The 15,021-nt window shown below is 44.8% G+C and overlaps 1 protein-coding gene across 1 annotated transcript in view; it reads right to left on the reverse strand.

Moving 5' to 3' along the window:
- RRAS2 (RAS related 2) overlaps positions 1–4,492 on the reverse strand; it is a 79,753-nt gene extending 75,261 nt beyond the window's left edge. Inside the window, exon 1 of the mRNA XM_003910192.2 lies at positions 4,070–4,492. Coding sequence (XP_003910241.1) covers positions 4,070–4,177 — 108 coding nt within the window. The 5' untranslated portion in view covers positions 4,178–4,492. The remainder of the gene's footprint in view (positions 1–4,069) is intronic.
- Positions 4,493–15,021: the final 10,529 nt, after the last annotated feature.

The raw sequence follows: 15,021 nt of genomic DNA on the forward strand, positions 1-15,021 counted from the left end.
TTGTTTGTTTTTTTTTTTGAAACAGAGTCTCGCTCTGTTGCCCAGGATGGAGTGCAGTGGCGTCCGCCCCCCAGGTTCAAGTGATTCTCTTGACTCAGCCTCCCGAGTAACTGGGATTACAAGTACACACCAACACGCCCAGCTAATTTTTGTATTTTTAGTAGAGGTGGGGTTTCCCCATGTTGGCCAGGCTGGTCTCAAACTCCTGATCTCAACTGATCCACCCACCTCGGCCTCCCAAAATGCTGGGATTACAGGCATGAGCCACTGTGCCCAGCCAACAATTCTTATTTATTTACTCTGTAGATGGCACTGTGCTGGATGATTTACCTGCATTATTTTATTTACTCCAAAAACCTAAGGGTACTATTATTTAATATTATTCTCCCTTCCCAAGTGGTGAAACTTGGGTTTAGAGAACCTAAGAAACTTGACTAAAGACACAGCTAGTTAAACAAGGAAAAAAAAAAAAAAAAAACCACCCTAGAATTTCAAAGGTGTAGAAATTTGTTCAACCAAACCCAACATTTCATGAAGAAACAGAAGCTCAGTCAAGATAAGGGCCGATTAAGAAACTACTCAAAGTCACCTGGGTAGAGAGAGACCTAGCCCCTACATACCCAGTGGTCTCTCCTAACCACTCTGTACCATCTTGAAGTCATTTCCTACCGAGAGTTTACTCATCATTTAGGTGTTCTACCTACCAACAGAACTTCACACATTTTTCAAAGAATGATGAGCAACAGAAAGGAGGAGGTCATGTACACACACGTACTCATTAAATAACATAATACTTTATGTTTTATCATGGCTACTTTATGATATTTATTTTTAAAAAGGAAAAGGTATCTCAATTTAACTTCCTTAGTTTCCTAATTTTGCAACTCTTCATATGAACAGAGGGTAACAACTAAATCTAAGTCAAAGAAAGTTAAGGTAAAAGGCATTGTTTTTAAATTCTCCGTTCCCAATTTTATATATTTTTTCTGCTGAAAATTACATAGTAGAAAATATATATACTGAAAATTGTAAAAACAGTCCGGTGTTTCAGGAGTCTCAAAAAAATAATTAAGACCAATTTGTGCCATTCTAATCTCCTACCAAGAGAACTGACTTCCGCTTATTAAAATGATTAGTCTGCTGTGTTCTCTCCCTCCAGTTACTACTGCTAAACAATCATAGTGGAATGAATTTTAACATCCCAGGAGTCAGGCAATGAATAGCTACCCTATTAAGTGTAAATATAAAAAAATCACTTTAGTTCCATAATCTAAAATTAATATAATAATGTATGCAGCTTTACTATATATTGTACTAGACATTGTTCTAAGCCCTTGACATGTTAACTCATTTAATTTCACGGCTGTATGTGGTCCACCATATTTCCCCAGTTTACAGATGGGGAAAACTAATATACAGAGAAGTTAAGTAACCTGCCTAAAATTACACATGCAGCAAGTGGTAGAGCTGAGGCTGCATCCAGGTGGTCGGGTTCCTGTTCTCTCCAAAAAGTCTCCTTTTTGCAGAGACCAGATCACAGGTCCCAAATCAACTATCAGTCCCACTTCTGCACTTGCCACCTCCTCTCTCCCAGCTAGCATATGACTCCCACATATAACATTTCCATTCTCCCCACCACCAAGCCTACATGGTGCTTTCATCAATTTGTTCCAGACTTTTCTGAGTCTGAATCCCTTTGCATTTAAACATGTTAGAGAACTGTAGGCATAAACACTGATAACACCTACCATTACTGAGCACACACAACATGCTAGATACAATGCTACAAACTTTGTCGTAATTTAAAAGCTATAAAGAATGTGTAATCACACCCATTTTACTGGTGAGAAAACTGAGGCTCAGAGAGGCTGAGTATTTTGGCCATGTTCTCACAGTCGATAAGTGACAGCTTTAAAAGACACACATGCTCAAGTCTGTAAGACTCAAAGTTCATACTCTTGATGTACATATGTCTTCCTCATACATACCTGCTTCCTTTACTTCTTTAATATCATCTAGAGCATCTAGGTACTATACTATTCATAGTGGAGGTATTGCTTCAACAAATGATTCTATAAATTATTAGGAAAACAGCAATTAATTTGTTTGTTTTGTTTTTGAGGCAGAGTCTCGCTATGTTGCCCAGGCACGATCTCGGCTCACTACAATCTCCGCCTCCCGGGTTCAAGCGATTCTACTGCCTCGGTCTCCCGAGTAGCTGAGACTACAGGCGCGCGCCACCATGCCCGGCAAATTTTTGTATTTTTGGTAGAGACGGGGTTTCACTATATTGGCCAGGCTGGTTTGGAACTCCTGACCTCGTGATCCGCCCGCCTCTGCCTCCCAAAGTGATGGGATTACAGAGAGCCACGACGCCAGGTCCAATTACTGCTTTCTTAATGGTTTAATACGATTACTTCCCCAAAAACAAAAGGGCCCAATACCTTAATTAATTAACATGGGCTCAAATAATTCAGGTGGCCCCTTCCTCAAAAAAACTTAAATATTTGTGATTCAAATCTTTTAAGTAACACTACTAATACTGGAACCCAAGATTATTCTCCCACTCCTAGACTTCTCCTCCACTCACCCTCCCCACCGCCCCCCACCCCACCCCACTCCCGGCCATCACACTAGTCCCCAAAGAAAGGGTTAGCTATAAATTGTTTTGCTTTGCCATTAGATACGTACAATCTCTCTGCGCCCTAGGGAAATAGCAACCTGACAACACCCCTGAATCTGTAGCCTGCTAAACTTAAACCAATCTCACTCCTTACTCAGTGATTTTTTTTTAACCCACTAATAAGCATACTGTAAATGCTCATTACATAAAACATCCTTTCTTCCTGGATACAAAGGTTTTAGCAGTAGTAATCCCAGGGAATATTATAGCAGCAATTATTGCTCATTTACTCAATGTGAAAGGTGACAATCACATTTGTTACCGTACAATATTTTAATGTCACTATAAACACTAAGTGAAATAAGCTATTCGGGTATCTGACAAATGGGTGAAAAGGAAACCAGAAAAAAATATTTCACCGTTCATACTCTAGACACTGTGAAGAATATCCTTGTTACCTGTTATAGCAGGGTACCTTCGTTCTCTCCCAGCATATGCCACACCTTTTAGGTTGACAAAAGCAGAAAGACATCGGGGCTTTGTGTTTTAAAAATCGCAAAACAGACTACTCAAACCTCTCCCCAAGAGCAAATTCTAAGAAGGAAGAATTCCACCTCCCTTTTCTTTACCACAAACCCCTGACTTTCCGCCTCTAGCAACCAGGGAGGGCTGGGGGTGGGGGAGAGGGTGGTTAGAAAACAGAACGCACGACTCGGTCATATCCCAGCCCGGCCCATCCCAAACTTCACCTAGGCACGGCGAGAAGCAGGGCGGCATCAGGAATTCCTAGGAAAAGGTCTCACCCCATCAGAGAACATTTTTAACTTCCTCGAAGCCACCATTTCCCCGGGGCATTATCACACACTCCCACCCGGACACATTACCTAAGAGAGTACTTATAAGAAAAGCATAACAACACAAAGAAATACACAGTGCTTGAAGCGGGTAGCTCCGGCTCAGGCGGCGCTGGGAAGCCCGGAGACCACGCGGAGCCGCCGCCAAGTTGCCACTGCGATCGCCCCGACGGTGCAGGCGCGGCCGCAGGCGGCTGGAAAAGCAGCGCGCGGGGCTCCCCTTCCAGCCCCACGCCCGGACCCTCGGAGCAGGAAGCCCGGCTCGGTGGCCCAGCCTCTCCCGGAGGTCTCCGGCCTCGGCCAGAGCGGTAAGGTGGATCGGTGCTTCCCACCCTGCCAGCTCCGCCCTCCCGACCACATTCCTGAGAAGCCCTACTCCCGCGACGCCGCGCCCGGGAGGAGGCAAGAGCGCGACGCTGCGGCCGCAGGGCAGGAGCGTAGTCGGCCCCGCGCCCTCCCGCCCCCGGCCCCGGCCCCGGCCCGGGCCCGCGAGGCGCCTCCGGGGCGAGGTCGCAGCGGCCGCCCCGCCACAGGTAGCGCCAGCTCCCGCCCGCCGCCGCCCCGGCGCCCCGGGCAGGCCCGCTCCAGGTACCTGGATGAACTGGATGGTGAGCGCCGACTTGCCCACGCCACCCCCGCCGACCACCACGAGCCGGTACTTCTCCTGGCCGGAGCCGTCCCGCCAGCCGGCCGCGGCCATGGGGACGCCGCAGAGCCCAGCCTGACCGCGCCGAGCCGCCGCCGCCGCCGCCCGCCCTAGGCCCAGCTGGGGACGTGTGCGGCCGGCTGGCTGCGGGCGAGCGGCCGCGCTGGGGTCTCGGGTACCGGGAGGTGTCGGGAGGGCCGGTCAGCGCGGTAGCGTGGCGCTGGGGGCTGGCTTGGTACCGCCCGAGGCGCGGAGAAGCGGGGTGACGGCACCGGCCAGGGGCGGCAGCGGCCGGGGGGCGCGCTCCTCTACGCGTCTCCGCAGCGCCTGCTGAACGCAGCCTCCAGCGCCGCCACAAATGGCCGTCTGGGGGCCGGGCTGCCAGGCTGAGGTGCTGCATATGCATGAGGGGGCGGGGAGGGGCGGGGCCGCGCCGCTTGGGGCTGAGGTTCGAGAGGTGACCCGGGCTTCAGACCTCCACGGACACATCGATCCAATCCCTAGCTAGTGAGCGAGTGCGTGAGAGTGTGGGAGTAGGTGTCAGTTGGGAGTGGCACGAAGGCAGTAACAGTGTGTGACCCTAATTGTGTATGTCAGGGATTGTATGGATGAAAAATACAATATGTGACAGCGTGTGTGAAAAATGGGCTGTTGGCATATTAACTCAATTTTATAGGAGAGTAAATACCCTGCTTTAAGAGTACAGATGGTGACCATATTTGTGTGAAAAACAGTATGTGACAGTGATTGAGGATTAGAGCTGTGTCACAGTAATTGAGTGTGTGATGGGCTGGTGGTTGTGACAGTATGAAAAATTGGACAGTGGCTGAGCATGGAGAATAAGTCACAGTGATTGAGCTTGCATGGGCAAGACGGAATGTGACAGATTTTGTATGTGTCAGTACAGTGTCATAGCGGCTATGTTTATGTGTGACAAATGTGCAGTAATGAGGAGTGTGAGTGTGAGGGGTTGAACTCCTGGCCTCAAGCGAGCCTCCCGCCTCGGCCTCCCAAAGTGCTGGGATTATAGGTGTGAGTCACTGTGCCCGCCCTCATGGGGTTTTTAATAAGAATTAAATGATCACATAAAACAGTGCTGGTACACAGGAAGCATTTACAGCAATCTTGGAACATGACTGCAAGTTCTTGGACTTGGTAACTCATTTGGAACCAGTAGAATGCAGCAGAAGAGATGCTGCCTAATTTACCAGGCTAGATCAGAAGAGGCCATGCAGCTGTTCTCTTGGTATTCTCACTCTGGGAGAAACAAAGTAAGAAGTTTGACTACCATAAGACTGCCATGCTAAAGAGGCTACATGTAGGCATGCCAATCAGAAGTCTCATTGATGGCCAGGAGCAACATGTCATTTAAAAAAAAAAAGAAAAAAGTCCCACTGAGCTCCCACCAGATCACCAGCATCACTTGCCAGCCATCTAAGTGAGACATCTTGGACACTCAGCCTAATCAAGCCTTCCAATGATGGCATCCCCTGTTAGCATCTGACTGCAACTGCGTGAGAGACCCCAAGCAAGAACAACCCACCCAGCCCAGCCCGTCCTGAATTCTTTTTTTTTTTTAATCTTTTATTTTTTTATTTTTTGAGAGACAAGATCCCTTTGTCACCCAGGCTGAAGTGCAGTGGCACAATCATGGCTCACTGCAGCCTCCAACTTCTGGACTCAAGTGATGCTTCCGCCTCAGCCTCCCTAGCAGCTGGGACTACAGGCACATGCCATCAAGCTCAGGTAATTTTTTTTTTTTTTTTAAGAGACTAGGTCTCCCTATGTTGCCCAGACTAGTCTCGAACTCCCAAAGTGCTGGGATGGCTGAGCCCGATGGCTCACGCCTGTAATCCCAGCACTTTGGGAGGCCGAGGTGGGTGGATGCTTGAGCCCAGGAGTTCCAGACCAACCTGGCCAACATGGCTAAACGCATCTCTACTGAAAATACAAAAGGTAGTCCAGAGCGGTGGCGTGCACTTGTAGTCCCAGCCACTTCGGAGGCTGAGGTGGGAGGATCACTTGAACCTGGGACGCGGAAGTTGCAGTGAGCCAAGTTCGCGCCACTGCACTCTCGGCTGCACGACAATGTGGGCTCAAAAAAAAAAACAAAACAAAAAAAAAAACAAAACAGTGCTGGGATTACAGGCATGAACCATCACTCCAAGCCCTTCTTGAATACTTGACCCACAAAATCATGAGCAAAATAAAATTGTAGTGGCTCACGCCTGTAATCCCAACTCTTTGAGGTGCCGACGCAGGCGGATCGCTTGAGCCCAGGGGTTGGAGACCAGCCTGACCAACATGCTAAAACCCGTCTCTACATAAAATTACAAAAATTAACTGGGCGTGGTGCACACCTATAGTCCCAGCTACTCTGGATGCTGAGGCGGAAGAATAGCTTGAACCCAGGAAGCGGAAGTTACAGTGAGCCAAGATCGCGAGATCACGAGATTGCACCACTGCTCTCCCGCCTGGGCGACAGAGCCGTCTCAAAGAAAAAAAGCACTGGGCTTACAGGCATGAGCCATCACTCCCGACCCTTCTTGAATACTTGACCCACAAAATCACAAGCAAAACAAAATTGTAGGTGTTCATGTCTGTATTCCCTGCACTTTGGGAGGCCCAGGCAGGAGGATTGCTGAACCTGGCAGGCGGAGGTTTCAGTGAGCCGAGCTCTGGGCCACCGCACTCCAGCCTAGGCAACAGAGCAAGACCCTGTCTCAAAAAAAAGGAAAAAAAAAAAGTACATCGAAATACTGCTTCACACACGAGGATGACTAAAATTAAAAGACAGGTAAGTGTTGACAAAGATGTGAAGAAACTGGAGCCCTCATACACAGCTGGTAGGTGTGTTAAATGATGCCGCTGCTTTGGAATACTTTGTGTCAGTTCCTCAAAAGATTAAATGTAGAGGTACCATACAACCTGACAATTACACCCCTATTTATAACTGAGAGAAATTAAGACATAGATTCACATGAAAACTTGTTTGTGAATGTTCATAGCATTGTTATATATAATAGCCAAAAAATGGAAACATCTCAGTTGTCCCTCAGATGATGAGTGGATAAACAAAAAAATGTTGTATAGCCATGCAATAGAATATTATTTGGCAATATAAAGGAATGAAGTCCTGATACATGCTACAACATGGATAAACTTTGAAAACATTACGCTAAATGAAAGAAGACAGACACAAAAGACCACGTATTGTATAATTCCATTTATATACAAGGTCCAGAATAGGCAAGTCTATAGATACAGAAAGCAGATTTGTGGTTGCCAGGACTATAGCAACCAATAGCAGGTATGGGGTTTCTTTTTGAGGAGTTGAAAATGTTTTGAAATTAGATAGTGGTGTTGATTGCACAACTCTGTAAATATACTAAAAACATTGGATTGTATGCTTTATATAGATGAATTTTATTGTGTGTATATTATATCTCAGTGAAGCTACAAGGAAAAAAGAATGAATTGCAAGGTTTTATTTGAACAGTGAAGTTCAAGGAAGTGACTTTATACTTCAGAATGTTCCCCATATTAACTCTATTCCTTTTTTTTTTATTTGATTCAAACGTAGTATTCAGCAAATGAGAAGTCCATATGCTCAACCCCACCCACACTTTCTATTCCAAAATGAGCTCTTTCCCTTAGAAAATACCCGCAAAAGCATACAGTAGAAAGAAACTTCCATGCAAACACAAATCACTGAAGACACAGGAGAATATGGGAGAGGAAGAACTAGTTGTTACTCAAGCCAATTAAAGGTGAATTTTCAACTTAATCTGAAAAGTTTCCTTTTCAAGTAGCTGACAGATAATAAGTACATATATTTTCATGAAAAAGAATGATCTAGAACCTTGGAAAGAACAATAAAGGTCATCCCCCTTACTTTATAGAAAGAAATCCTGTAACAAGGGAGAGAATTTCTTTCCCAATGTCACCTACCAAGTTGTTAGCAGGGATTAGGAAACAGGTCTCCTGACTCCCCTCTCAGAGCACTTTGCCCCATGCCAAGCTGGGTGTTATCCAGAACCCCAGAGAGCCTCACATTGCAGAAGCAATGTGATGCTGCCAGTCAAGAGAGCTGTTGACTGCATCATTTTGACTTAAATCAAGCTTTTGTTTGGCTAAAGTGTTGTCAAGAGATTTCAACAGGCAGATTCAGAGCCAGATCTAGCCAGCGCATATGTTTTGGCCTACAATTCAATTTTTTTGTTTAAATTTTGAATTGGTTGCTGATATTTAAAAATAGGGAATGTCACAAATAAATCAGGATTTCTAACTCTTCTTGAAAAGATTAAGTGGAATAACTAGCAACACTGGACTGGCATTATCTGGCAACAACTAGCTAAAGCTAAATACTGACTGCGTTTTAGAAAACTTAAGATCTTCCTGTTCATCAGAGTCGCCAGCACTCTTCTGTCACACACCACCCGTTTGTTACCTGCCTGGCTTTAGTGGGCTTTAAGAGCTTGCAAATCCTACTACTATGACAGTGTTCTCCACGAAGGTTGTGCTTCCAAATCCCCTGTAGTGTATTTTATTTATTTATTTATTTATTTATTTATTTATTTATTTATTTATTTATTTTTGCTATTCAAACATAAAAGGCAGCCTGTAGTGTCTTTTAAAATGAAGAAACTGGGCTCCTCCCCAGACCTCCTAATGAGAGCCTCTGAGGACGCAGACTTAGAATCTGAATTTGTATGTTAAATATCTAAAGTGATGGCCGAGTGCAGTGGCTCATGCCTGTAATCCCAGCACTTTGGGAGGCCAAGGCAGGTGGATCACCTGAAGTCAGGAGTTCAAGCCCAGCCTGGCCAACATGGCAAAACCCCATTCTACTAAAGTACAAAAAAATTAGCTGGGCACGGTAGTGTGTGCCTGTAATCCCAGCTACTTGGGAGGCTGAGGCAGAAGAATCATTTGAACCGGGGAGGCGGAGGTTGCAGTGAGCAGAGATCGTGCCACTGCACTCCAGTCTGGGCAACAGAGCAGGACTCCGTCTCAATAAAGTAAAATAGGCCAGGCGTGGTGGCTCATGCCTGTAATCCCAGCACTTTTTGGGAGGCCAAGGCGGGTGGGTCACCTGAGGTTGGGAGTTCGAGACCAGCCTGACCAACATGGGGAAACCCCATCTCTACTAAAAATACAAAATTAGCTGGGCGTGATGGCACATGCCTGTAATCCCAGCTACTCGGGAGGCTGAGGCAATAGAATTGCTTGAACCTGGGAGGTGGAGGTTGCAGTGAGTCAAGATCACACCATTGCACTCTAGCCTGGGCAACAAGAGCGAAACTCTGTCTAAAAATAAAATAAAGTGATTCTGAGATACCACCACAGCAAGAACTCTTAGAGGAGGGTACTCATCCCTGTCCACTCTTTATTTCAGGACAAACAGTGACCATCTCATCTGGATTGTTGGTTACTCATCATCTTTACAAACCAATATTGACCAAACAGCATCCCTGGCCCATCCCGGAGACAGGATCTGAGGGTAGACTGGAGAGGGAGATGCTGAAATCAAGATTCCCCTTACCTCATCTGTAGCTACAACAGACAGAGCCAAGACCTAGTGGCCAAAGAAGGCCAAACCCCCAGATCAGAGCCTGCAATACTTATCATGGGTGATGAAGGAGCATCATACACTTATTTCCTTAATGAGCCATTGCTTTTAATGTGAATGAATGGCTGGCAGAGAATGAAACAGCCCAGCAGGAGCTGCATGCATCTGAGATGAGACAGAAGCACAAATCTATTCCTTGTTTAAAGATCATGTTGCTAAGAATAGAAATTGAAACACACACTCAAGCGTGTGCACACACACACAGCCCTGAGGAAGGCCATACTGGAGCTGGAGAAATCCACAGCTTAGTAGAGGATGATCTAAGAATCACTGAGCCTTAGAACAGAAAAGGCATCTTGAGTTCATTCCCTCTAAAGCTCTCCTTTCACATATGGGGAAACAAAGGCCCACAGAAAGAAGAGGAGTCCCCAGCATCACCTGGAAATAGAGCAGAAGCATGACTGGAACTCAGATTTCTGTTTCCCACCTTGAGATCCATCTCAATGTAGCACACTGTCTTAGGAACCCAAGAGCCCAGAAGGCAGAGCAGGGCCAAAAATCATACCTCTCTTCTTCTGCATGGCTAACAGAAAGAATCAAACAAAGATATCCACCATTGCTTTTTTTTTTTTTTTTTGAGACAGAGTCTCACTCTGTCACCCAGGCTGGAGTGCAGTGGCGCGATCTTGGCTCACTGCAACCTCTACCTCCCTGGTTGAAGTGATTCTCGTGCCTCAGCCTCCAGAACAGCTGGGACTACAGGTGCGCCCCACCATGCCCACGTAACTTTTGTATTTTTAGTAGAGACAGGGTTTCGCCATGTCGACCAGGCTAGTCTCAAACTCCTGACCTCAGGTTATCCGCCCGCCTTGACCTCCCAAACTGCTGGGATTGCATTGTGAGCCACCACACCCAGTCTCACCATAGCATTTTTTAAATAATGAAAAATTGAAAAATCCCTAAATATTCAACAACAGGGACTTGGTTAAATCAATGATGCAATGGCTACTATGTGGCCATTAAAAATAATTTTTACTTATATAGGAAAATGAGAAGGGTATGTGCTATGGTCTAATCCCCCCCACCAAACTTCATATGTTAAAACTCAATTCTAAATGTAATAACATTAAAAGATGGGACCTTTAGGAGGTTGACAGGGCTCTGCCCTCATGAATGGGATTAGTGCCTCTATTAGGCTTTTCTAGAGGGACAGAATTAATGAAATATAATATATATAAAGGAGAGTTTATTAAATATTAACTCACACGATCACAAGGTCCCACAATAGGCCGCCTGCAGGCTGAGGAGCAAGGAGAGCCCATCTGAGTTCCAAAACTGAAGAACTTAAGAGTCTGATGTTCAAGGGCAGGAACCATCCAGCAAGGGAGAAAGATGTAGGCTGGAAGGCTAGGCCAGTCTCTCTTTTCACATTTTTCTGCCTACTTATATTCTAGCCTCGCTGGCAGCTGATTTGATTGTGCCTATCTAGATTAAGGGTGAGTCTGCCTTTCCCAGCCCACTGACTCAGAATGTTAATCTCCCTTGGCAACACCCTCACAGACACACTCAGGATCAATACTTTGTATCCTTCAATCCAATCAAGCTGACAGTCAGTATTAACCATCACAGTACCCTTATAAAAGAGGCTTGAGGAAGCCTGTTTGCCTCTTGTACCACGTAGGGACCCATAAAAGGCACCATCTGTAAAGCAGAGAGCCCTCACCAGACATGAAACCTGCTAGCATTTTGATCTGGACTTCCCAGCCTCCAGAACTGTGAGAAATACATTTATGTTGCTTATCTATTACTCAGTCTAAGATACATATATTTTTATCCACTGGCCAGTTACTAGAAATAAGATATTTTGGGCCGGGCGTGGTGTCCCATGCCTGTAATCCCAGCACTTTGGGAGGCCGAGGCAGGCGGATCACCTGAGGTCAGGAGTTCAAGACCTGCCTGGCCAACATGGTGAAACCCCATCTCTACAAAAATACAAAAATTAGCCAGGCATGATGGCAGGTGCCTGTAATCCCAGCTACTCGGGAGGCTGAGACAGGAGAATTGCTTGAACCCGGGAAGCAGAGGTTGCATGCGGTGAGCTGAGATCGCACCATTGCACTCCAGCCTGGGCAATAGAGTGAGACTCCATCGCAAAAAAAAAAAAAAAAAAAAAGAAAGAAACAAATAAGGAAATAAGATATTTTGTTATAACCACCCAAATGGAAAATACAGTAGGATACAAAACAGTATATCCAGTATAGGCCAGGAGTGGTGGCTCGCGCCTGTAATCCCAGCACTTTGGGAGGCCGAGACCAGCAGATTGCCTGAGGTCGGGAGTTCGAGACCATCGTGGCCAACATGGAGAAACCCTGTCTCTACTAAAAATATAAAATTAGCAGGATGTGGTGGCATATGCCTGTAATCCCAGCTACTTGGGAGGCTGAGGCAGGAGAATCCCTTGAACTCAGGGGGTGGAGGTTGCAGTGAGCCGAGGTCACGCCATTGCACTCCACCCTGGGCAACAAGAGTGAAACTCCATCTCAAAACAAACAAACAAAAAATACAGTATATCCAGTGTAATTACAATTACAAAGATAGATAGATACTGATATATATTAATACATAAACTCTCATTTATTGAGCACTTACTAGGAACCCAGCATTGTGCTAACCATTCAAAACATTATCCAGTTTAATCCATCAACCATCTGAGTGGATTCAGTTATTATTTGTATCATACAAAAAAGCTGCAGCACAGAGATGTCCTATAGCTACTAAATGACAGAGTGCATATTGAACCCAGGAAGTCCAAGCTTTTACTTAGTCACTCTGCATAGATTTTTTTAAAAGATAAAAACTGGCAGGATACTCAGTTATCCTAGAGAGTGAAATCACAGATGAGTTTTATTTTCTACTTTTTGTATTTTGCATCTTTTTTTAAAGTAATTCCCCATTCTCTTCTACCTCCAGCCCCTGGAAAGCTCTAATCTACTTTCTCTCTCTATGAGTTTTCCTATTCTAGACATTACATATAACTAGAATCATACGATATTTGTCTTTTGGTGTCTGGTTTATTTTGTTTAGCATAATGTTTCAAAGTTTATCCATGTTGTAGCACATATTCATACTTCATTCCTTGTTATGGCTGGATAATATTCCTTTGTATAGATATGACACTATTTATTCATTTAACTGTTGAAGAACATTTGGGTTTTTTCTATTTTTTGGCTCTTAAGAATAAATGCCGCTATGAACACAAGTACCTGTTTGAATTCTTGTTGTCAAGTATATGCCTAATCGTGGAATTGCTGGATCATATGGTAATTCTATATTTAATTTTTTGAGGAACTGACACGCTGTTTTCCACAGCAGCTGCATCATTTTACATTCCCACTAGCAATGTATGAAGGTTTTAATTTCTTCACATCCTTGTCAACACTTGTTATTTTTCATTTTTTTATTATAGCCGTCCTAGTAGGTGTGAAGTGATATATCACTGTAATTTTGACTCGCAGTTCCCTAATGACTAATGATGTTGAACATCTTTTCACAGGTTTATTTGCCATTTGCATATCTTCTTTGGAAAAATGTCTATTCAAGTCCTTTGCCTAGTTTTTAATCAGATTGTTTGTCTTTTTGTTGTTGAGTTATTTATATATTCTAGATATTAAACCTTTATCAGATATGTGATTTGCAAACATATTCTCCCATCCTATGGCTTGTCTTTTTACTCTCTTGATAATGTTCTTGGATGTGCATCTTTTTAATTTTAATGAAATGCAATCTCATCTCTTTCTCTCTCTCTCTCTCTCTCTCTCTCTCTCTCTCTCTCTTTCCCCCGCCCACTTTCTTTCTCTTTTTGACAGAGTCTCACTCTGTTGCCCAGGCTGGAGTGTAGTGGTGTAATCATGGCTCACTGCATTGAACTCCTGGGTTTAAGCCATCCTCCCACCGCAGCCTCCCAAGTAGCTGGGACTACAGGCATGTGACACTTTATCTGGCTAATTTTTAAATTTTCTTGTAGAGACAGGGACTTGCTATGTTGCCCAGCTGCTCAAACTCCTCAAGTGATCTTCCCGCCTTGGCCCCCCAAAGTACTGGGATTACAGTCATGAGCCACCATGCCTGACCTTTTATTTCTTTTTAATGAGAAAAATATAAAATTATATTTGTGAATATTTGTTAATGATATGGACAAAGTGGGAGCCAGATTATACACATATGATCTATTTATGTAAAAAGGTATGGGAGTTAGATATCTGAAAGGAAGAATTAACTATTCCAGGAAAACTGAAAATGAGGGTTAATATACAAAAAAAACCTATGTAACCTTCTGTCACTCAGGAGAATTGTGATGGCTGTTTTTCTTCTCTACAGCAGCTTTCCAAAGAGAGGCATACCTACTGCTCGGAGGGGACTAAGCTCTGAAAATCGAGTTCCCGGTAGCACCCAGGCCTGGTTTTTGGAGCTCCAAACAGGTCTTTCTTTAATCCACACTTTTTACCAGGACCATGACTATCACTCTTTTAAAGATTCATGAAGGGCCAGGCGCAGTGGCTCATGCTTGTAATCCCAGCAATTTGGGAGGCCGAAGCGGGTGGATCACTTGAGGTCAGGAGTTAGAGACCAGCTTAGCCAATATAGTGAAACCCCGTCTCTACTAAAAATACAATTAGCTGGGCGTGGTGGCGGGCATCTGTAATCCCAGCTACTTCAGAGGCTGAGGCAGGAGAATCGCCTGAACCCAGGAGGCAGAGGTTGCAGTGAGCCAAGATTGTGCCACTACATTGCAGCCTGAGCGACAGAGTGAGACTTGGTCTCAAAAAAAAAGATTCATGAAGAACTCAGGAAAGAACAACATAGTGGAAAGGGGAAGAGGGAAGTCCTGTTTTTTTCAAACACAGGCTAAGACATTTCTAACCTCCAGAACAATCGGCATAGCTTCAAGAGTAGCCATATAGATTTAGGTTAGACAGCTGGCAGAACCTGATAATTAAAGAAGGTAGACAGCTCTTAGGAAGCTTTTTAAAATGCAGTGGGGCAGCCCCGTTCCTGACTCACAGAATTACGCTGTTTCAGGAGAGAACAGAAAGGAAATGCTTTGTGATTACAATCTTCCCTCCTGTGCCCATGGGGCAAGGGATACTTCTGACTCCCACAGATGCAACATCAGTGATCTGGTGAGAACAAACAAGGTTTTCTTCTGCAGAGCATTCAGGATCCCTGGAGAGAGGGTGGGACATGGCATCCTAGAATATTAGAAGGGGAAGGGACTGAGAGATTGCTTGTATTAGTCAGGCACTAGGGGCTCACTGAATAACAACTC

This window comes from Papio anubis, chromosome 12 (genome assembly GCF_008728515.1).
Source record: "Papio anubis isolate 15944 chromosome 12, Panubis1.0, whole genome shotgun sequence".
NCBI classification, from domain to species: Eukaryota; Metazoa; Chordata; class Mammalia; order Primates; family Cercopithecidae; genus Papio; species Papio anubis.